At 45.3% G+C, this 25,105-nt stretch overlaps 1 protein-coding gene across 4 annotated transcripts in view; it reads right to left on the bottom strand.

The window, feature by feature from the left end:
* Positions 1-25,105, bottom strand: part of ANLN (anillin, actin binding protein) — a 728,409-nt gene that overhangs the window by 591,791 nt on the left and 111,513 nt on the right. For all 4 annotated transcript variants that reach the window (XM_069613260.1, XM_069613259.1, XM_069613262.1 and 1 more), the window contains exons 3-4: positions 13,125-13,412; positions 12,087-12,445 (exon numbers count right to left, since the gene is read on the bottom strand). In XM_069613260.1, coding sequence (XP_069469361.1) covers positions 12,087-12,445; positions 13,125-13,412 — 647 coding nt within the window. The remainder of the gene's footprint in view (positions 1-12,086; positions 12,446-13,124; positions 13,413-25,105) is intronic.

Genomic DNA, 25,105 nt, shown 5'->3' with positions numbered 1-25,105 from the left:
TAACCTCCTTGTTGGGTGTTCCACATTATACTGCAAGAATCCACATAAATCCAATGTCAGAAAGAATCATGTGTTATTAGAACAGAATCCACTTTTAAAGATATTTGATGGAAAGACAGCTGTCAACTGGGTGTAGTACCGTTACTCGCCTCTGTCAGGTGCTGGCGATTTATAATTCTGACAGGAGAGCTGTGTTTCAGAAGTTAAATATGCCAAAGAAGAGAACTCCATCAAAATGCCATATAGAGTGCCACAGTGATTTCATTGTTGAAAGACTTGATTTAAAGATATGTTGCTTATTGTGAGTTTATAAATGTATTTTCTTACAAGGAACTATGTTGCAATTGACTAGAAGGTCATCTGATTTAGTTCAAACTTCAAGAGGCCTTCTATTCATGGGAACCCTTCACACCTTATCCCTAGACAAAGAAGCTTCCTTCTGCCCTTGGCCAAGAGATTGACAGACTGGTGTGAACAGGAACTAGCCAAGGCACCCTGGCATGTTGCTCTCAGTCAAGACAATGGGGGCTTTGGGATGAATAGGAATAGGCTGATTTGGGTGGTCAACAACTGCTCTGGGAGAGACGGGACATGTGACCTCTGAGGCAGCCAGATCTAGGGGTGGAGACAAACCATTGTGGATCCAGGTAGCCCAGCAAATATATGTTTTATAAAATTGCATATAACAAATTTTACCAAGCTGACAAAAATATGAAACTTTGGGATTCTTAAAATGAAAAATTCACCCACAATTTAAGACCAAGCTGGACGCTGTGTGATGTTCTAAGACCAAACCCTGGAATTATTAATATTGCAGCTGCAGTGTTTTTGCTATGAACATAGGAATTTACAGGAATGTGCCCAGAGAGTATATGTATGTTTGTGTACAATTTGGTGCAGAACCAACATTGGGAAACCCACCAAAAGCGCGAATAAGTTGTCATTTCTGAACTAAAGCTCTTAGGAAGATCAGAATTGGACAAGAAGGTACCTTATGTAATGTGTGATGTGTATATGTATTATGAACAACTTGTGTATCTGGGAAATATGTTTTTTGGGTAAAATTGATTCTCTGTAAAAACAAAGGGGAGGGATTTCACTTAAGCCATAAACATGACACCGGGTGACACGCTGATACTTTCTCCAGTCAGGGGGCAGAGAATCCTCTAACCTATCAAATCCTTAGGGGGTTGGGCATAGAGAATCAGCCTACCCACCCACTTTGGAACAGATAAACTCTTTTTTCCACTACTCACCGATTCCTGCGAAGCACTCTGCCATACCAGATCCAGACAGACTCCAGATCCAGAGACCAGAACTCTAGAACCTTAAAGCAGAGAGGCCTAAACCAAAAGCTGAACTCTTGTCAGCAGGCCTGTAGAATCTAGCAACCTGATTCTCACATTCAACAGCCGGGCTGAGCTGTTCTATTCTAGCCAAGAACCCTGTGCTAGAACCAAGGTCCAGACCCAGAAAGCAGTGCTGTAATCCAAGTCCCGTCAGATCCAGTTCAAGAGGCCGCAGACCGCTGTGCAGTGCTGAACGCAGAACCCAGAGGGCCTGCGACCTGTCCGGTGGCGAGAGTGAAGCCAAACCCCTTGACCAGATCTTTGACGAGGCCAATTCCATTCCAAAGCTAGAATGAGTATCTAGTCTAGAACAGTCCATAACCAATCTTAGTTTAAAGTAATCCTCTTCCAACCATTTTAACCTGCCCAGAACTGCATTATAGAATCTTGTGTCCATCCTGTTGATTTCAAATCTGTGAAGCGCATCTGTCATTTCTGAAATCTTGATTTTATTTCTGCAAAAACTACCTTCACAAAAACATCGGTAACTTTTGAACCGCACGTCCTAGAAGAGAAATGTATAGTTTTTCTGTAATCGCGAATTACGCACGCTGAAAAATTGCTGCGAATTGCAATTTGGCTCAATTTCATTTTCTGTCAAAATAGCTGCTCCTTGTTCTCAATTGCTGAAATTCGTTTTCAATTTGATAATCAGTCATGAATCATTGCTGGTGTTGACCTGAACCAATCTCAAGTAACTATCACTCATCCTGAAACTCTTTTGTGAATTAAAATCAATTTAGCATATTTTCACTTTCACTGCAATCACATTCAAAAGTATTTTTGCCCGTTTTAAAATCATACCAGTTTCTCTAAGCTTGCTGGGGGAACTGGGATTGAACTGCATTCTTGATGGTCTTCCTGAAACCTGTGTGCCCTCATTTCCATCTCTTCATATTGCATACGATTTTTAGCAGTAGCTATAAGAACTTGTGACAAACCAGTGGTATTGTTGGTATTGTAGGGACAATAAAAAATGTATGAGAACATATCACTGTCAAATACTTACTGAATGCTTATTTAAAAAAAAGTTGAATCAAAAAACATTAAATGGGACAAATTTGACCTGGGATTGACGTACAATCTTACATTCTGATGAGAGCCCAATGGAGAATTGTTGTATGGGTGGCACTGCTTGGATTTACTGACCGACTGCAGTGAGAGATGCCCACTGGTTTTTGGTGACAGTTAAAAACTAAAATAAAAATTATACAAGGAAGCCAAATGAGAGCACATGTTGAAGAACCCTGGTTACATGGCACAGGTACAGCAGCTTCGCGAACATGTGACTCTTTGGATTTGGGATGAGTTTCATAGGTTGCTGCGCAAGGATGTAAATGCAAAAATCGGCCCCCAAACCCTAGAATCGGTAGGGCAACAAATTCCTCAGCCCAGGGTAAAGCAACCTCCAGAGGAGATCATAATGGCGTGAGATTGGGTCAGGAAAATCAGATTTTAGGAAAGTTTTGCATCCCTCACACGGTTTGATGTTTAAGATCTGCTGTATACTGTCTGCACACAACATTGCTATGGACAGTTTAGAGGTTGGTGTATCGTTTAAATTTACATTTCTCACAAGCCTTTCAAAAGCAGCCCACTTTCCTACCTACCTACTCTGACTACCCACAGAAGAATAAAGTACACCCCATTTATCAGATAAAGGGATAGCCGACTATATTGCATTCCAGATCCTTTGAACAGGGGCTCAGATTTTGTGCCGCTGTTGCCACTACAGCCAAATGCGTACAATGACCCCACTCAGGTCCATTCTCCTAAGAGGGAGAAATTGTGCTACAAAAGAAAACTTTACAGTCAAGTGATGTCAGTCTACCTGGTCTAAGCAGTAGAGGATGCTGAGATTTGAAAAAAAAAGGTCAAAACCTGCACTAAATTGAAGCCTTAAAAAAATAAAAATTGTCTATCATGGATTCGGTATGGGAGAATAGTGTATTTTAATCGGAATAGGATGAAATGTTCGAGTTAAAATAACCGACCAAGCCAAAAGACCTAAAACACATCACAAAAAGTTCCAACTACCAAAAGTTCGAACTTTTTGTGGTATGTGTTACGGTGGGGCCGGTATGGGGCTGGGGGGTGTCACCCGCAACACTCCGCTCACTACAGTGAGCGGGGGTTGCAGGGGACACCCCCACACCCTCCGCCCGAACAAAAATAATGGGGGCTGTGGAAGGGGTGTCCCCCGCAACACCCAGCTCACTACACAGTATAGTGAGTGGGGGTTGCGGGGGGAGGGGGGGGGGGGGGAGGACTCCCCCGTAGCTCACCCAAGAAAAAGTTTTAAAAATACATTTTAAAAAAAGGGGGGGGGCCCTGCAGCACCAGTTCCCGATCACGGAAGTGAAAGGGAACCGCTGCTGGAGGGACACAGCACGTCTAAAGGAAATGCAAGTAGGGTGTGGGGTGTGAGTTGAGGGTGCGAGTGAGGAAATCTGCGTGATTTGTAATGGAAATGTATGCATTACAAAATGTTCGTACATTTCCCATGCAAACATTTCCCATGCAAACTTTTCCGTCGTGGGAAAATCAGCCACGGATAAATCACGCAGATCCTATTAATCTCTGGAAGGAAGTACTAGACAGTTTGGTTCGGGTAAGTTCACATGTACAGAGGGAGGAAATCCCACTGGCTCCCACCAACCAGGCACTCAGGGGAACACAGGGCACCCCAACATTCCACAAATTCCACAATCTTACATCTCACAACATCACAGCCCATTAGGGGATTGCATACATACTATAGACTAATTCTACTCCTACACACAGGCACCGCACAGAGCAGGCACCACACCCCTCTGATCTGTACACTACAAGTTCAAAGAGGCTAATGGGATATAGTGCAGCAGTAATCTCCTCCACTATTAAAATTGCCAAAGGCCTGTGTGGCAGCGCTAAGCAAGAAATGTTCTCTTTTTCAAATAATTGCAAGCCAGAAGTAAGCAGGGTGATATTTTCATTGAGCTAGCTATATCCTGTCTGGCAAAAACCAGTATGTGTTAAAAGACAGTGCTGCAATTCCCGTCCTAAAAAGTACTGCACAATTACAGTATTGCTGCTGTAAAACACGATAGTCTCCATTTTTCAGTAAAGTTTTAGTTGGTCTGTATCTCATTTTGTTGGGGGAAAGTGCATCACATTGATGAAGACTTTTGAAAATGTACATGATCACACGACCAAACGCTTTTGATGACAACAATAGTCATGTGACTTGCTGGTTGCATACATCTGTACAACTGGTGCTCAACCCATGAGCCAATCTCCAAACTCTGACAGTCTCAGTGCCCCAGGCCAAGTCTCCACTGGAGTGTTTGACCTACCGCCCCCACACCCACTCACCTGCACACCTCCTTGCTCACATTCAGGTCCCAGAAGTACTTCTTGTCAATCGCGAGCATATGGGCAATTTATTTTAAAAGGGAAGCATGAATAGCCTAGTTCCCTTAAGAAAAATGTTTTAAATAAGAATCGGAGCCCCCAGATGGCAGCTCTAAATGCTAATAGAGATAAATATTGCTGTCATGGAAGCGCAGGACTAAATGCTGCACTTGTTCTTACCCGACTCGGGCTAGAGAACGAGTAGTGGGGCCCTGCCCGTCTCTCCCCCCAAAAATGGTTATTAGCGCTGTATTGATAGTTGATATCAATGACCAGCAATGTCTGCCTGAAGTTGGCAATTGCCCGGCCTGCCGCAAAACCATACTATGTGCCTGGTCTCCGGCTATAACTTTACTTGAACACTTTGATTTTATGAAACTTCTTACACAGCAAATTATGGGTGAAGCATACGATATAAAGGACACTGCCCTGTGCACCACGGACTGCAACCAGCGGCACAGAGCCTTGCACTGACAACATTTCAGAGCCTTATCATATATAACCTTTTACATACACTCCTCTCACCAACGTCTTTCTTCAGAAATGGTGTATTTTGGCAAATTCTATGCTTTGGGTACAAATCATGTTTGATGACATTTAAACATTAGTACAAATTGGTAATAAAATAAGTTTGCTAATCAAGAAATCTTTAATTCGCAAATTCTGCTAATCAAATTTTCTTTTAAAGCCAAGTTATGTCTTGCAGCCACTCAATCAACCAGGACCCATGCAGGGCACACGGCAGACACACTCGCACCACTACCCAGAGAAGGAACTACCACACAGTAGGGGCAAGGGAGAGTAACAGGCCTATCAAGACAAGCAGGAGAGGACTGAAGGAAAAAAACAGAAGAAATCCAACTACCAAAATACATTTCCACAAACTTCAACCAAAGGAGTCCATGCTGGGCCGGTCAAATCCAGCAAACAGTCTCCAGCACACCCAAAGTCTGCCCCACCCGAGACCACACACCCTCAAGTGTCTGCCACCACGACATTCAGGAGCCAAACATGTGGAGATGCCACCCCGAACCACCATGGGTCATCCCCAGGTTGTAAAAGTCACCGGTATCCAGTCAATATTTCGAAAACATTTCGAAATGCCATTTTCTCGAAAACAAAATGGCAAAAAAAAAAATTTCAAGTGGTTCTTTTTTTTATTTTTGTTTGGTTACTGAAAAAAAGTATCAATTAAAAAAAAACGGAGGATAGGGGGGAAATCCCCCTGGCTCCCCCCCCCCCATTTCAAAAATAAAATAAACCATTCCAAAAAATTCGGCAAAATTGTGTCGAGAAAATGGCATTTCGAAAAAGTCACTATAAACCAAAGCCACCACAACCAATAAAACTAACCCATCCAGCCAACATGGTGGCAGAAGCAAGCGGCTGCAAAGGGCAGACAGACAAGAAAGTGTTGGGAAGGAGACACGCTCTTCCCGTACCCACAGGTGCTTTACACGAGGGCCGAGGGCAAAGGCCTACACAGGGACTGTAGGAGACCAGGGGGAAGGAGGGTGTTGCACGATCATAACATTCCATGCTACATAGCTTCAGTGCATACGCACAAATAAATGCCATGCGAGAATAACACTCCATTTTAGATAAATCATATTGACACAAGGCCTAAAACGCAGCACGGCAGCCAACTTCTCCAAACTGAGGCTGTGATCATAAGAATGAAACCAGGTTGTATCCCAGGCAGTGATGAGAAAGGCCATCACACTGCGCAGTCCCATAAACCCTTCAGTGTTCTAAAATATTGCTGCTGTGCCCTGGGAAGAATGTGCCCTGCAAGGCCACAAGGAGGGTTGCCCGTCCCTGCCCGATACAATCTCACAAGAAACAGGGCGCGGGTCTCCGACACCACCAGTCCCAATCTTAAATTATAGCACCCAAATGTCCTAGCCCCAAGACCCCTAAATACCAAGGTGTCAGCCAGACCACTGATCGTAAAACTGTTAGACAAGTTAGTAAGGGCATCCCATCCAGCAATTTACAAGTCAGCAGCACCTTCCCTATGTCACATGATTTCAACTAAGGGAATGTCAACTGTAGGTGATAGTGAAGGTAAGAGCAGCCAACCAAGAAGTGTAACTGCAAGGACTAATCGCGGACAACTGCACAGCATGTACAGCAACCACCTACCCTGTAGCAGACAGGGAAGCCACACCACAAGCAAGAGGAAACACTCCTTGGCCCACATCGCCCAGTAGCCCTTCTTCCCGATAAGAAAACATCAACATGGCAAGAGGAAGTAAATGGGTCAGAAACTGATGAATGCTCAGGTACAGAAGGACAGAAGTTCTAGGAGAAGCAACACAAAGCTAGGACCACACACACATTTGCATAAGGGAACCAAGGTAAAAACTAACAAGAAGGCAAGGTAGGACAGCAATCGCTCCAGTGCTACGCATGGTCTACATGACAAAACTGTAGCTGGCAGGCACACACGAGAACCTAAACGAAGAACCTGAAATACCTTAGGAGAAATACACAACCTGAAAGAGGGCAGCGACAAGCACCCCACAGAAAGGAATATTGAAATACATTTAGGGAATTTTACTCAGCCTGATGAGCCAAAAAAAGAATGCAGTGAAGAACGTGAACTTTTAATCCCCCCCCCCTTTTTTTTTAGGAATACGCAACACACCCACTTGAAACTTGTGCGCAGAAGCATTGCTCGAATGTAATCACTTCATATATTGATATGGGGCACACAATATCTGGGGCTGCATCACAGCGACGCCGCCTCCAACTCCAGGAAGATTTTTTCGTCATATGGTTTGATATGACTGCAAATCCTGTCTTTACTTTAAAAATAAAAAATAAAAATCAATGACCTGCTACTTTGATGTCCTGGCCCAACCGGACACCGCACATGCCCATCCTGACATCAATAGCCAAGCCCAATGCTGAGGGCATGCGCCTCGTGCGGCTTTCTTAGGCTGTGCTTTAGCACTGCTGTGGAGGCGAGGAATGAAATACACGCTAAGTTTTATATTGCAAGATGTACGCAATCACCGGGCCAGCGCTCCCGGCCCGTGCCGACTTCATTCTGGTGAGGGACAGCCAAGCATACACTCCTGTGCCAGGCCTCACTAGCTTAATGGCCACTTCGCACACCCTTCACCATGACTCTTGGGAACCCCGCAGCTCCTGTCGGCATGGGCTCCCGCAGCCCATTCTGCTTCCAGCGGTACCCAACTTGCCACAGCAGGGTTTTAGCTCTTGGGGGCGTGAAGGCTAGTGAGCATACAATGCTGCGAGTGGGGAAGGGGCTCCAGGCGCTGGCTGCTCCCCCCACCACAGCACAGAAGGATTGATGGAGTTTATTGGACCAGCAGATCCAGACACCTCACCAGTTTTGTAGTAAGCTCATTAAGAAGGTTCTATGGAAGGAGGTCCATAAGATAAGGGGTCAAGCCACGTGTTTCATACAGACTAGCACTATTCCTTACCACGCACAGAAGGAGCAGATTCCCACAGGTAGATCACAAGTTAAGCACTGGCCCAACTTATGAGGCAACCTGCACTTTGCAAGTTCCAAGCCTGGCATGGGTTGGGACGACCCCGCCTTCATCCCTCAAGGAGGTCCATAAGGTTGAGTACCATTAAACTTGGTAATGAGAATACCCAAAATGATAGTCCTTAGAAGTTGGAGGAATCCGACATGAAGCACTGTAGAAAATGTGCCATTACTTCATCCCAGAGTGTTCCATAGATTATCAAGAAACCGCTTTGGATACCTGGAGTTTGCTGCACCTGGGCTACTTTTATTAGATGTACAGTCCTTTCCTGGCTCCCACAGACCTGAACCAGTGTCCCATACCTCTTCCCCTCCCCTATAATGTATTTGTTTGCTTGATAGGTGCTTATACAGCAAGTAAAATACTGTTTCAAGGCGCACAAAGGGCGAGGGGAGGGAACAAGGGAGTGAAATACATTACAACACAATATTTAATAGAAGCAGTGAAGGGAAAAGGAAGAAAGGCCAACACTTTTGAATATACAGAACGTGCAAGTGCAGCACGTAAGAGGGCAGAGGGTTTAAGTGCTGGGGAGTCCGAGCTCATAGGCAAGCCGATATGAAGTGCTTGGGTTGTTGAGTGCTACACGGCCTGGGCCACTTTGGGAGCAAGTGTGACCCTCCAGGGTGAAGGGTGTGCCAAGGCAAGTGCTGAGGGTAGAGAGGAGCTGGGTCGATTGGGTGTGGGAGTTCAGGGGTCCCGAGGATGCACAAGGGCCCCAGACACCAATCACAGCAACTGTGGGATTAGCAGGAGAAGAATAGAAGGGAAGGAGGTGGTCAAGTTTTGAGGAGTTTTTCGCAATTTAGGAAAGTCCTGCTCAAGGTGCAGATGCAGGGGGAGGCTGTCCCATAGGAGGGAGCCAGCTGAGGAAAGCAATCTACCACCTACCCTCCGTTTCGCAAAACGCTTTACACACAGAATTGGTGCAGCAACCGGGAGCCAGTGAAGACTTGCAGGAGAGATCCGGTCACTGAGCTCAAGGCCAAGGATAAGTCTTGCTGCCATATTCTGGATTAGCTGAAGGGGTTTCCGGGTGAAAAGAGGGTAGATTCAGGAGGAGACTATTGCAATAGTCAAGCCTAGAGAGAACCAGGGCTCTGGTAACATTGAGCCTCTGGGGGAAAGTGAGAAAAGTGAGAATTCCTTTGAGAAGTAAGAGCTGAAAGTGGAACTTCTTGGCAATGTCCTGAGTGTGAGGGAGGAAGGAAGGAGAGAGGGGAGTCAAAGAGGACTCCACGGTTTCTGGTTTCAGACGAATGAACAGGAGGAGAGCCCAAGGAAGGCGGCCAGAGTGAAGAGGTCCAGAGGGGAAGGATCTCAGTTTCACAGACGTTGAGGCAGAGATCGTTGGAGGTGCACCAGTACTGTAAGGCAAGCAGTCAGGGATGATGGAGGGTGCAGAGGGTCAGCAGGAAGTTTGAAAAAGCTGTGCGTTGTCTGCGTAACACTGGAAGTTGGAAGAGAGGAGGTGTGCAAGCTGAACAAGGTAGATGTTAAAGCCAAGGAGAGAGGATAGAAACCCTGGGGGACATCAAAGGTGGAGAAGGAAGTAGGAGGCATCGAACTAAGGCATCTCTACATTGCCATCGAAATTCAAAAAAGGGACACTCCTCAGCACAAATACTAGAAGTCTGACTTTTCACCCGGTCCTTTCTCAGTTTTCTTCATTGTGCACGTTTCCAATCCTCCTTACCCTTTCACAATTAATGGGGAAGGGGGAGAAAGCACACTATTCTTTTCACTCCACCCCCCTCCCCAACCTTCTGAGCAGGGGTGGAAAACAGTCTGCTCTGAAGGCCTTGCTCTGAAATTCTCAGGACAACACCTTTAAATGGCATCTTTTCACAAAAGCCTCATAGGATTTCTTTGGGCAAACGTGAGGGTTGTCTACGTATCTCTTTCCTGTCCAGTATTGCACCTACAGGTGAAGATCTCCAAGTTTCGTATCATAAACACTGATAGCTGGATATAGCACATAATAGCGATGCAACGAATTCCAGTGTGAACAGAATGATACATTACCACACTTCGATTTCAATAGGATTTCCATTTGGTGCTTACGAGTGGTGCCAGCGAGGTCCGCCGAAGCCAGATTTACCCTCGGGCCTTTCCAGCATTCACTTAGGCAAGCGAAAATCCATACACCAGTAACAGCAATTGCCTGAAGAGTTAACTGCATGTCCTCAAAGCTTTCCCAAGTAGTGCCCCGATTTGGAAGGAATATTTCATAACTATTGAATGGTGGTAATCAGAGTTGGCAAGCTGAATGAATGGTCATCGTCATTTCACTAACCCATGAGAGCTGTCGGAGTTTGCCAGAGTAAAAGAATTCTGCACGTGTAGCAAGTCTACGGGAACACTGAGTTGAGACACTTGGAGCCAAGCTTTGGTCCACCATACTTAATGCCTGCCAACATGAATTAGCTTCTCCCTCTCACTAGGACAGTGCCTCTCAAGGTAGGTCACTGGACAAAAAGTTGCCCAGAGGAGAGGCATAATGAAATCACAGAACCAGGGCCCCTGTGTAAAAGACAGACAAGCCTCCAATGCTTTGCCAGTTGTGAGAAAATGCATCTGCATGCGGTCCCCCAAAAAAGGTGCAGATTATGTACAAATAGTGTGACGAAAAATATGTCCACCCCATGAAAGCTCATAAAATGCAAAGGTTATCCAGTACTTCAACCAGGAAATCGACTGCATGCTTATGTTGCAAGACTGCGTACTAGCAAAAACAAACCAACTTTAGATTCAAAAATTCAAAGCAAACATGGTGAAAAATGTCACTGATATGGAGTTGCCAACAAACGACGTGCATTTCTCAACGATGTCCAGCAATCGGATTCATTTTTGCCATGGTTTTTTCACTAAGAAATTAACTGCATCACACTACAGTTTGTATACCAAACCCTAAACATGAAATTAAGGTGCGGTCCTTCATATCAAGAATAAGCGTGAGGAATCATCCCAAGCAAGAATGCCCCCACGCATGCATTTAGAACACTTGAGATTGTAAACATGCAAATAAAATTCAAGGACTGCTAAACAGACAGAGGGTGGGGGGGGGTTCTACCACATGCACTGGGAACGGACCATGGATAGCCTACCACATTAATAGAACAGTCCATCAAGCAGCCACTTTGGTTGCTTCCACCAAAATCTGACAAATACTTCAGTCAAGAGCGAGGCAAAGACCATTCTCCAACAGGACTTCGCGACCAATAACAGCCACGTGCCCTTATGGCATATGTGGCATCTTTAGCCAGCCATGGCTTTGCAGCCTGCAGCACGCTTTCCAGTATAAAGGTAGGGGCCTACACCTGCAAGCATGGAGGGTGTTGCACTAGCCACACCTAACCTACAACCAATCTCCCTCCCAGCGAGTGGAAAGCTGCAGCTCTCGTTTATCAATTGTTACACTAGAATTTGTTTCATCTTCTTAGTACATATAGATTCAATCGGCCTGAAACAACACTTTATGAACACAATTAAAGAGCGCAGCTCAAAAATCAGGACCTCATGACCTTTCATTGGATGTTTCAAAATTATGCATTTAAACACAGAGATAAAGATGACCAGCAGTTTGATTAAATTACAAAAATGCAAAGTGGAATTATTACCGAGGACCCAATAAATAAACGCGTTACCAACAATGAAAGCTGCATGTTGTGCAAAATGCTAGTAGCCCTCGTTACCATGCACATCCTAAAAAAACTTCTAATTTAAATTTGCATTTCACAAATCCTTAAACCTTAACCCGCATCCGTTATAAAACATGGATTCCTTTCCATGCACAAGGAAGCATGTCCATAGTCACCTGCGTGCTCGCGAGGTCCTGGTTATCCGCGCATGCCTTCACCGCCTTGTGAGGAAGTGTCGCAGCTTCCTGACGGACACTGTGGCTATTGATGCCGGCAGATTCCCCACTTGCAGAGGGCACTTTTGATAAACAAGCAGTGCCTGTGCCAGGCTGTTCCGGGGCATGGCTGGGATTTACATATGGATGAGTGAGGTCATCTTCCCAGGAGCTGATGGTGGCGGCGAGGTTGGCCAATCGGCCCCTGCGTCCTACTGGCGGGTTGGAAGAAAGCAGGGAAACAGCCGGCGGCTTGGGCGGCGAAAGAACAGGTGCTCTGGGCAGGACGGGGGAGACTTGGCAGCTTTCAGGTGAACTGCCTAAAATACAACAATACAAGGGTGAAGGTTAGGGAGTCGAACTTTAAAAACAAGGCCACCACAAACACTATCGCATTTCACGCCAAAACATTTTTTTAAAAAATAAAAACCAAAGCCATTAGAAGATTAAAGCAAATAAAAGGGACGAGGAAATTATTCCAATTACCCACGTTAGGACAAAGCTTGCCCAATAGATGTCTATGCATTTATAGGCGGTACATGACCCAAGACGAAGGATAAAAAGGAACGTGTACTGCCATGAAGGGCGCACATGAAAACAATGGTGGAAACTTTCCGAATCTTTTTGGAGGGGCTGATGAGCACAATGAATGCCCCCCACCCCCCCAACATTCAAATCCTTAAACTTTTCTTCTTTGGTTTTGGCGCTTTTGATCGATGTTGGATGCGCCCGTTAGTTACTACCTAAAAACAAATGCACACACAAACGCTTCCCCTAAATTGGGCTAAATGGAAAAGGTAACGCTTTTTATGAGCGCATACTCCAACAGGGAACTTGTAAGAAAACATTTTTTGGAGCTAGACAAACGAAAATAAACTTAAAATAACGTTCACAAAACTACAGAACAAAATTGAAAAGGTATGTGTACATGTATATTCGTTCCCCAGCTGGCCTTCGAAGCACAACTCCGTCAGAGTGATGGAGATCTAAAATGCATACCGTTTCCATCCCAGTAACGTCGCTGGCTCGCCAATTTCTGCATGCGCAGTTTCACGTTAGAGCCTCCGGGGGTTTCACATTGGGCGGCTGGCGCTTCCGGTCTAGGATGGTGGCTGTCGCCTGTGGGAGTCTTGTTGGCCGCTGTCCCTCGTGCTGGGGAGACCATATCTGCCGTCCCCGGTCTGGCCGAAGGAGGGCTTAACGGCCGTCTATTTTCTGAGCTCGCAACCGCTGGTTCCTTGTCGGAGCATCGCCTTTTTGATGGGGATGGTTTGGTAGAGGGTTTCACTGAAAAAAAATTAAACGGATTCGCACAATAAATTAAAAGCATCAACACTGTGCAAGGACAGGGACACGGTCTCCTAGATGCATCCGGGAGAAAATTGCAAAGAGTGGCGAGTTTTTAGTACCAGACTAGGTACAACAACATCATCTCAAACAATCAAAAAGCTCCGGCATGGGCACCATAGCTGTAATCAGACAGGTTGTTAGAAGTATTACCTACTGTAGTTAACTGGCGCTTCAGTCTTGACCTCCAGAGCCCCACCAATAAAAGACAAACCAGAGATTCAGAAGTGGTTTCTTAGGAAGTGCTGTAGTTGGTGAGACATCACGGACCATACACAGGAGTGGAAAAAAGTAAATTAAGGCAGCTTCCAAACAGGAGGGCAGGACTGGGCTTCTGCTCCCAAGGAAGCAAGCCATGGTCAAAATCCCACCTTTAAACAGTTAAATGTTCCCATATCAACGTACAGCTTTCCCAAATAAAGAAAATGGCCGTTTAGGCTTAGGGGTGTAAGTAGAGAGGCTTTGCACGCAGTTTTTTTTTTTTTTGTACGTATGGTTTTCTACATGCCTTGGCACACCAAGACACTGGGGAAGGCACAAAGTCTTGCCAAATTGCACACTAGACTAGGGTATTAAGAACAGGAATACGGGTTACTAGGTAGATGTGCGCCGGGGTGAATTGGTTAGTATTGCTATAGAATTTGAGATGTGAACAAGGTTTTTTTTTTTGGGGGGGGGGGGGGGTGAGTTGACTGTCGCAATTTAAAGGAACTATAGGTAAAAGGGTGTTGGTAACCATGACAAATTGGGAAACAAAAAGTCTAGGTTTTAATCTAGTTGCTACTTCAAACAAATGAGATTATGGGGACAGCAAGTCAGTTTTCTGCTCAAATAGGAAGATCTTGAAAAGATCTTCAACGCCTACTGTAGATTCTCACTTCTTCCACTTATGACTTTTATAGGGTAAAAGTAATTCCATCACTGCTTTATGGACAGGAACTTTGCCATCTAGCTAGACGTATTGGTGGGGATGGAATTGAAGCTATACTCTAGAAAAAGGGAAGTACCCTTCCCAAGTGTGTCCAGATTGTTGGTTTACCAGTAAACTGCTGGTTTAATTGGAAAGTTTTTTTAAATACAACTATATCGACCCCATGGGGGAATTCGATTTTCATTGACTTAAAAGAAAGTACAAAGAAAAATGGTTTAGGCCCTTAGAAGAAAAAACAATCCAATGCAAACAGTTTCAGAGTATATATATATGAGAAATCTACACATCCAATTTCAAGAAAATCTCTTGAACAAAGCTCAGTAGAGCCAAGGATACCTTTCCTCCCCATCTTAAAATACGCCACCTCTCGTGTGGAGGTGTGAGCTCAAAGTTCTCAAAGTGTTTCCCCAGCCATTTTTCTCTGTAGGCTGAAAAAGCAACACAATTTATTACCAAGTGCTCCAAAGACCTCCTGACCACAAGAGCGACAGACAACAGTCCGTTCTTCACTCTTTAGTCCTTCTTCCAAGTACCTCCCTCGTCGGCAGAAGGTTTAGGCGGAATCTCAGAAAAAGCCGTCTTTCCTGGTAGGAAGGAAATTTCTCTAGGTATGGAAGCACTGTACCTCGACTATAATGTTCTTCCTTGCCCACAGTGATAGACGGAAAGGCACAAAGCCTATCCATCGTAGCAACCCAGTCTCAATCTAGAAGTTTTTTTCTTTACTCTGGTTGGGTTTTGCATTAGGTTGTCTATACTTTGAGCAATCGTATCTAAAATACCTTTGCAGGTTGTCTGCCATGCATTTAGGGCTGGAATTGATCCTCCAGACAGTGCTTCATTTATAGCTAGAAATCCACTTCTTTCCGGCGGGTCCAGACATTTGCTGTACAATGATAATGATTTCCAAACCATTGCGCTGTTAAGTGAGGTGAGCCCCAGTTCTTTTCTGACACTTTCAATCGGGATAGAAGACGGTAGTCTCAAAACGCTTTTCCAAAAGAGACTTTCCAAGAGGCGCCACACCTCTGGGGCAAGAAAGAAGTTGGCCTCGGCCGCATAAGTCAAGGTGAGAGATACTTTTAATTTATAGAAATCCATGAGTGGGCGAAATGAAAAGGAGCAATAGCGTCGCTTGAATAAGAGGGCTTGAGAAGCCAGATTCTTAGCTTTGCTTTTTAACCTTGCGACTCCTGGCTCATCTCGAATACTATCATTTAAGATGATTCCTAGGTAGACCATTGAAGAGACCACAAGAATGATTTCTCCTGTTAAATGCCATCTAAATTGTTTAGCTGTTGGATGTTCCTAGGCCCAGAATTTTCGATTTGTTGGGGTTTATAATGAGGCCATTTTCCTGGACATACTGGTCTAGTGATTTCAACTGTCTTTGTAAGCCTAGGGCAGTCTGGTCCAGTAGAAGATCGTCGGCAAACAGCAGCCTGCCCACTGGAGTCCCAGCAATCTTAAGTGGAAAACTTCTTACTGGTCCAAAAGCCTCCTCCATGTCCGATATAAATAGACTAAACACAGCAGGAGCCAAACGGCAGCCCTGTTTCAACCTGTTGTTGGAGGTGACATTATTTGAGAGTGTTTCTTTTCTGTCCAATCTGATTCTAAGCGTTGTTCCTTTGTGAAGAGCCTCCAATGGTTCTCTCAAATTGTTCGGACAACCCCACTTCCTCAGTTTGGACCACAAAAGGTTGCGTCAACAGAGTCAAATGCCTGTTCAAGGTCTATAGATACAATGTAGATGGTTTTGTATTTCTTTTCCTTAACCATACATTTAAGGAGGTTTATAAGTAGAATGTTCAAGGAAGTCTCAATACCTTTCCGAAAACCTGACTGCCAAGGGTCTTGATGAAGTTTGCCGACTCCAATCGTTCAGGTGTCTTAGGACCACTGCGGCAAATATTTTCCCCACGACATCGAAGAGGGCGATCGGTCTGTAATTCAAAGGATCAGCCCGATCGCCCTTCTTGAATATCGAGACAATTATGGACTTGGTCCAAGAATGAGGTATCTTTGTAAGAGACTATGTTGTTGAACAGAGATGACATAAAAAAGGGACAATTTTTCCGGGTCACTCTTAAGGATGTCATTTGTTAGACCATCTGGCCCAGCAGCCCTTGAGGAGTTTGAGCTGTTGATAAGGTCTATAATATCCTGTATTTCAAATTTGAGGTCCCATGGTTTGTCAGCAGATAGATGTTTTTGTGGTTCGGAGAATTCGGAGATTTTCCCCGTAGAGTAAAGCTTCAGGAAGTGTTCCTCCCAGACCTTAGCTGGTATTGGGTTGCCGGTTTTTGACTCGACTGACGTGGATAAGTCATTTATCAGTTTCCAAATGCCAGAGATATTTTTACTGATGACTAGATGTATCATCTTCTGGCTATCTTGTTGTGCCAACTGGTATTTGTGTTGACAGAGCCAGTTTCTGTAGGCGTTTGATGTTTTTATACAGAGATAGGTCATCCAGTGATTGCGAAGTTTTGAATCGCCTCCTAGCCATATGGACGCTTCTTTTTTTTAGCCGCAACTTGATGGTCGTAGATGTGTCTGGTGGTTGAAGTACCACCCTTTGTCGATTCCTTTGCGTCGAATACCTTTAGTACATCGTTGTAGTCAATGAGGTTTATCGAATGATCTTGATTGTCCGATTTTAACTTCAATAGAGTGTCCAATAATACACTTAGGTCTTTTTTTTAAAAATAATTCTGAGTCGGTTACCAGCCGGAACCAATTCCAGGTGGTGATCAGGTAAGTGCGTGTCCGGTAGGACATGGTGTTCAGCCCAGTCCTCGCATACGAGCTCCAAGAGGTTGTGGTCACTCTGCTTGGACCACTGTCAACGATGTGATCTTTCCCATCAGCTGCTCTGTTGCAAAGATAATCCAACGTACTCAGTTGATTTGCACGTTTCCAAGTTGGTGCTGCTGTTTGATCTCCCCGCACACTACCATTGATCATCTGAATGTTTCGATATCCACCCCTCTTAGCATGTTTTTGTGTGCGTAAATACAAGGGACTCGATTTTGTTCCCCTTTTTGTCAAAACATTCCATATTGAAATCACAGCAAAGTAGGACCTCTAATTTAGGACACTTGATCCTGGCATCGTCTATAGCCTTTAGTAACACATCCTTGAAGTTATCCTCCAGTATTTCCAAGGGTCTCCAATATACGTTACATATGAGCACCTTTTGTTCCGTTAAATCATCCAAACCCTTGGCGAATGTTTGAACCATGGTCAGTTGTATCCACGGATTTTGATTTGTGGATGAGAGCACCTTTAATCCACTTGTGCGTTTTATGCCCAGTAAAAGGCCCGAACTCGGTCTCCCTTTGGGACCTTTCACGGCTGGATTTAACAAGAGTTCGAACCCATCAAGAAGTGGAAGATTACATAACCATGTTTCTTGTAGACAAAACAGATCGTATTTGGTTAGATCCACTGCATGGTTTCCTAACAAATGTGTTAACCCCCTAGTATTCCAACTCATTATGGTTTTTTTGTTCCTTTGAAGAAGTTCTTTGAAGGACTCTAGGGGGGATCTGGCTGGCATTACAATTTATATGCAAGACCCCCCGCCAGCCAACTCCAGTCCTCCTGGCTGCTCCCACAGATTTCCTCCCCCTTTTCCGAGAAGGTACATGTTGAGGCCCCACTGGTGTCCGCTAATGTTTCCCCCTGTACCCTTAGCGCGACATGCGCAACTTGAACCTGCTCTTGTTTTGAAGTAGTATTTCTAGAACTTCCTGCAGCCTGGTCCTGGTCTTTAATGCTTTCATAGTTAGAATGCTGTACCTCCACCAACTCCTTAAGCAAAAAGCCACAGAGGTTTAATTTAGGGCCAGGGTTTAGGAGTGCACATCTAGTCTTCCATTCCCCCATATGCAGAATCACGCTGTCATGTCGCCGATCATTGTGGGTTTCAATCCATTCAATGTCTTTAGATTTTAATAGGTCGGATGAGCATAGGGAGTACAAAAGTCTCATGACGTTTGCCCCATACATGGTCAAATTATCGTCATAGCCCAGTGTTCTCTCCAGTAACAATTTAAAGGGTCCCCTAATGGTATTTGTCTCAGATCCTTTATCGACGTTTTCATTTTTGGGCTGTATTCGGGTTTTCTGCCCAATGCTCAATAAATGAATACAAATTTGTGGCTGAAAAGTAAATAAGTAACGATTCTGTTCATCAGCTAGTGTGGATCTCCGTTGCATTTTAGTCAGCTTACAAAACAATTCATAAAAAGGACTTGTAGGGACTAGAATATAAGAACAGTTACATGGAATAACTTTGCAACTAATCTCCAAACAAAAGAAAAAATCTAATTTCTATAATGTATAATCTAATTTGTCAGTCAAACAAGTTAATTTGGATTTCAAAAATCCATCTAACACAAGAAAAAGAAAAACATCACATAAATGTAATTACAATTCATTGTCCCATGCAAACTGTAATAAATCAAGAGTTACTGAGATGGAAAAAAGAAACAACCATAAGGCCCCTATTCCATCCTGGGTTCTCCCTTTACAGAGGCCTGTCCACCATGACGTTTGTCCGAGCTCGACCCAGAGGAGTGATGTTTGCGCCAGAAAGGGAGGGTAACCTCAACGTTGCCCTTGTGGGGCACCCAGTCTCTATATTAAAATGTGGACTGATTAGGATCCCACTAAGTAGCTTTCGAGCTCCCTCAGTATTTCCCATGACCTCTTTTGCCACTCTGCAGTCCCAGAAATCCAAATCCACAATGTCACCAGACTATTTGCCCACGCTTTGTACTCTGCTGCAACCCACAATAGATTCTCTATACACAGAAGCACAACCTCTTGTGGATCGTAGCCAATGTAAGCTTTTGTTTAAGTGGGCATCCCTTGATTCCAATGAATCCCTGGCCAGTTTGGGTACCCCATGAAGATACACAGTAACAGGTCTTGGCCGGCATTGAGGAAGAGGCTTGGATGAGGCCCCCCCCCCCCTACACCATGGGACATATGTGCTCTCCCCCCCCCCCCTTGGTTGTGGGATTTTGGGCCCTCCCTTCGTGAGGCCCAGTCTCGTAGGGGGGTGTGCCTGGCATTGAATTTAGGTCCCCTGTGTGGTACTCTGCTCTCACCATCCCTTGCACTGGAGTTTGTAGCGATTGCCGGTTCCAAAGTCCCTGGCACCCGGCTATGACATACAATTTCAGTTTTAGGGGTTGCTGGTCTCAGGGTATCCTTCCCCCTTCCCCCCCCCCCCAAGGGTGTTCCTTAGATGCTTCAGGGTAACCCTTGCACACAATTGGGGTTTTGTATTGCTCCTCCTCCCCTCCCCCTCCCCCTCCCTGCATTCACTCCCGAGATTCTATAAGGGATAAAAGCAACTTTCACATTGCTGCTAGTTCCACCAGCACTTGGTTGCACTGACAGTTGCACCCCCTGGATGTATGGGCACCCCCTGCTGGATAGTCAGTAGCCGTTTCTACGATGGTACCAATTCCACCACATTGTGGCTTAGTGACCCTGAGCGGAGAAAGGCGGAGATAGGAACTAGCTCAGGAGCTCGAAGGATCCACTAGCTCACTACATGAGCTTCGAGAGCAGGAGGAGAGGGTAAGCGTGGATGGATCCAGAGACCAGCCATCCACAATCGGTAGAGGGTCTGACATGAAAATCGGTAAAGCCACATCCATGCCAGAGCCAGATTTGCATCCAGGTGCCAGACTGCGATCCAGAGCTGGAATAAACACTGGGCTGGATTGTAGACAACTGATGGCAAAAACTTCGGGCCTAACAAATTCCTCCTCCATCCCCTCCGCCCGGTATAGGATTGGCCAGGTATGGAAAACATAGATGAAGGGCTGGATATTGAGATGGGAGTCCGGTGCTCTACTGCCACTCCAGTGGGGAGTGGGCAAACAGCGGACCGCCCCCACCGGGCCCTCCCAAAATGGACCATTCACCAGTGCCGTCTTCAGATATTAATGCTTCCTTATTTGCCTCCTTACTGGCTGTGCCCACCCCTACCCCATGTTTCTCAAACAAACCACCCTGAGCACCCGTAATAGGACTTCTGCAAGCCCCTCCATCAGCCCCTTCATATGAGCTGTCGTAATCAGTTTTACTGTTCCTTCGGTGTGGATGGACTTCTGCTCTCAGCACGAGAGGGGCTGGGACGCTGGTTGGAGACACTCCCCCAGGTGCGATGCTGGCGTGCGCAGAGTCCGGGATGGGGGCCCTCGCCTTGACTGGCCCTCCCAATTGTCTCCGTCTTTTGACGGTCAGGCGTTTTCGTACAGAAACATGCCTGGATTCTTGGGAGGCGGGCTCGGGGCAGGGGAGAGGTGGAGTAAAAGGCACAATGGCAGATGGTGCCCTTGGTGCCGTATGGCTGTTAAGAGACCATAGAGATTTGAGCAGGTACATGACATACTGTCAAGGACTGAGGACCAAGACGTCCAACGTACCCCAATCTCCGTTGCCAATTGTCACAGAACAGTCAATCCCCGAGCACTTACTTGCTCCACATCCAGCAGCCCTCCGACAGTCCTCCCACTGCAGACGCTGAACACCTGCGGTGCCAAACACTGCACCCTTGCCTCACTGCAGGCTTCACCGCTGCGGGGCCCCAGTGAAGTTTGAGCCTGGGGGCGTGGCCTGAGAAGCAGGAAGCAAGCTGGAGATCCGGGGAGGCCAAACACCGCGCCCTTACCCCGCCGAAGTTCAATATGCTCTGATCCCCTTTTGGAAGGTTGACATGCAATTACATGTTGCACAGTACACCTGTATGTCAGTACCTTCCCGTTACCTTCTCCTGCCCCAGTCCCTTCTGCAGTCAGCATTAAAGCAGAAAAGAGCCTTTCAGAATGTATGGAGGAAGCAGGACTTTGGATTACCGTATTCACTACATTAAAATTACTCCCATGTTCCAAACCCTACTTCATTGCTTGGTAGTTTGCCTGAAGCATGGAAGGAAGAGTGAGCATGGCAATACAGCTGTGAACTGCGCATTCCGCCAAAACATGCTTACAACAGTCTCAATGAACCCTACATCTGCCCAAAAACTGGGGTTGAGAGATTAGTTTCGACAGAAGACAGTAAGTACTCCAGGATGCACCCGAACAGATAAGCTCCAGCAGGACCAGCCACAGCAAGGTCATAGAACTGTCCAGATTCTGAGCCGTGTGCACACATTCCCTTGGGGGGCTGCAGGGAAATAAGAGGGGCAGTTTCCTTACCCTATAGCACTTGAGAATGAAGGAGAGAATTCATCCAAGAATTTAAGCTTTTATTATTTCTTTTTATAAAAAGAAAAAGAATAAATCACACATTGGGTATCTGTTTGGGATGGCGGAGGAACAAGTAATCGAGGTAGAATTTTAAGGCACTAGACACTTAAGATTATAGAACGGATCCTTTCAGGTTAATCAGAGCAGTCTACGGGAAAACACACAGATTAAGCTCATGATTCACGTGGCCATATATGACCTGGGAAACTGTAAAGAATGCTCCTGAGCAGAGGTCGGAGTTCACAAACCAAACTGGCAGGCAGAAGAAATTTGCCACATTTCCACCTAGATCTGCTGATGCCAGGGGCTCAAATGCTTTTGGGCCACTGCCATCAGAAACATGTTACGTCCAAAAAAAGGGGAGGGTGGGGGAATTGTCCCTCCCACTGAAGAGGAGAACTGCATCTCAAAGCATGCATGGGAATCTTTCCATTATGAGCTGTGGTGAACCAGCCCACAAGTCATTGCCCAAAATTCAGTGTCTAATAAGAGAAGCAGGGTGATGAGTTTTGAGAGAGAATTCAAGTAAGAGTAAAAGCAGACCGAATAGGTAAGAATATTCCACATTCTAGAAGCAAAGGGGAAGAAAGAACGACTGGACTGGAAAGAGAGGGCAAGGGATTGCCAACAGGAAGAACAAGGACTGAAGAGTGAACCTATAAGAGAAAAGAGATAACGTGAGCTAAACCAGGCCTACATTAAAAAATATATGTTAAATAATAGTCATGGAAAGAAAGCAATCCAAGCAAGGCTACGGAAAGCAAAGTAGAACGGGATGGGAGCAGAAATAAAATTAACTAGAGTTCAATGAGCATAGGCTGGAAGGACAAGAAGTGAGGAGCAATAGTCAGAGCAAAAATTATGAAGAGAACGAGTCTTGCACGAACACAGTAAGAAAAAGGCAGGCCTTGCTTTCAATTTTATAACACCTGCAAAACGAGGGAGCTGAAGAAAAGAAATGAGGGCTTAAGAAAGGAGCTGAAGAGTTCAAGCATAGGAGGGAAAACATCAGGAGAAAAATGAATACAAAAGGAGAAGGGACAGCCGAAAGGTAGGCCATACTTTACCCCTTAAATACATTGGGATACCCCTGATCACAACCACACCAGAGAAAATGCACCCCTCTAGGGAATTAAGGCCCAGAGTTTATCTTGCAAGAGATAAACCATTTAATCTGTACAGAAGTGAGGACTGGCAAAGGACTCTGCTCCAGAGCAGAATATTCTGTCCCTCAACCGCTCCCAGGTCCTGAAGACTGGTGCTGGGCCTGGAGCTTAAACACTGACTTGGTTACTGGATACCGGCAGAGCTCATCCAAAACTGTTCTTGCCATACAAAGGATGCTGTAGTCTCCAGTGTTGCATGGCCAGGTTTACATTTAGACCAACCTGCTTAACATACTACTGCTGATTCTGCAAGAATACACCGTAGCTCTTGTTTAGCTTGGTTAGCATAATTTGCTATGTTATAAACATTCATACATAAACATCTTCCCGCCATACTCTCAACACTTCAGATAAAATATTTTGAGTGGTCAAGTCATTTTCATAAAAACCCATATTTTTTACATAACATTTCATTGTGTGCATGAGCACGTACATTCTCCTATTCTTAGTCTGCATGGGCTTTTGATGAACAGAAACAGCTGCTCAGCCACTGTTCTCTGCCAGCCGGCCTGTAGTCTACTTTTAGCACAGGCTGCATTCACTGTGTGCTTTGAGCAAAGCCAACTACAATTTAACAGTTTTACAAATATATCCATCTCGATATATTTGCACCTTATATTTCGATCCCAACTATGTTTATTTAGCGACCCTCCTCCCCCCCGCTGGACTCTTGTAGTGCTTGGAAAACAGTTAACCGAACTCTTCCCTAATTCTAAAGCGCTTAGGAAGTTTGGGACTGAAGGAAAGCATTAGGCTCCTTCCCAACACAACTATGAGGAGAAGCAGCAGGACATTTTCCGTCTTGAGATCGAGAGAATAAGCAAGTATCAGAACTGATACGAGGACAGTTAGAACTATGAAGGAAGAGAAATCAAGATTTGGGAGTCATCGACCTAGAAATAACAATTAAAGTCGAAAGATCAGCAACTGAATGAAGGGGGGATAGAATAGAGAAAAATAGCCAAACAGGAAGATTGGGGAAAGGTAGAATGGTCACCAGCTCAAGGTTCAGAATAAGCGATTAGTAAATTAGGAAGAATTCAAAGGAGAGCCTAACCAGACCTAGCGAGAGAAGGATGGAGCACAGAACAGAGAGATCCCCTTATCAAAAGATGCAGTTAGCCCGAAAGCAGACGAGGATTGCTTAGAACAACAAAAGGGCTTGAGAACTTTAGTGATATGCAAGAAGATTCAGTAGAGCATGCAGGACACAAGACATATTGAAGTGAGGGTTGCGGAGTGGAGTTTGTCTCAAGGTGAAGGGATATGCACTGCATGTTCAAGGAGTTTATAAAAAAAGGTAAGAGTGATAATTCATGGGGTGAAAAGAGATAAGAAATGGCAAAATAGTATGGAAAGACTAGATGGGCACAAAGAGTTGGGAGACCAGATTACGTTACTCACCGTAGTGACCAACCTACTCCTAATCCATAGTCCCCTCCCACCCCCCTCCTCCATACTTGAAGGACATTCCATCCTCGGGACGGGGCCAGAGCACTTTTTAAAGCCTCAAAAATATTCTCCTTACATTTCTACGCGGCACCAGCAAGTGTCATTAGCCTCAGCTTCCCAGCATATCATGCTTCAGTCCTTTTCTATCGCCAAGGTCGGAAGACATTAGCAATAAGAGGGAACTTATTAGCACGGAAAGGCGGGCGGGCGTGTGAAGGAGCGAGGAGGGGGACTAGGAGTATGTTAGTCACTACGGTGAGTAAGCTTGCTTTACGTCTACATCCCGTCCCCTTTCCTCCTTACTTGTGGGAAATTCACAAGCACTGAACTAAAACTGGGTGGATGGAAAATCTGGGAAACGGAGGCCTTAGATGCCTGTACTCCTTTTAGATTCCCAAAGATAACAGATGAGACGAGCTTCTGTCCAACTAAAACTTGAGAGCCCTTCTAATGTCCAAGTTGTGAAGGACCCACTCAGCGCCAGACGCAGGTCCGGAAAAAAAGACTTCTAAGGAGATACTGATTAAGATGAAATTTCAACAACTTGAGATAGAAAAGAGGGGCGAGTGTGAAGCACATGTATTTATGGAATGCTAGAACAGGCTTTTCAATGGAAAAGAGCCTGCAGCACTCGTATCCTTGTGGCCGACATAATGGCAACCAGAAAACCCACCTTACAGGTGAGGAGTTTCAATTCCACTGTTGCCAGGGGTTCAGAAAGGTTTGTGACACAGTGTATTGAGCACCACATTGGAGGACCAATTTAGGGTGAGGTGGGTTGATGGGTGGGATAAGGTGAAGCCCACC

Source organism: Ambystoma mexicanum, chromosome 5p (genome assembly GCF_040938575.1).
Source record: "Ambystoma mexicanum isolate Mex_15411 chromosome 5p, UKY_AmexF1_1, whole genome shotgun sequence".
Classification (NCBI taxonomy): domain Eukaryota; kingdom Metazoa; phylum Chordata; class Amphibia; order Caudata; family Ambystomatidae; genus Ambystoma; species Ambystoma mexicanum.
Note: the sequence above shows the minus strand (reverse complement) of the source record. Positions and strands in the feature narration are given on the sequence as shown.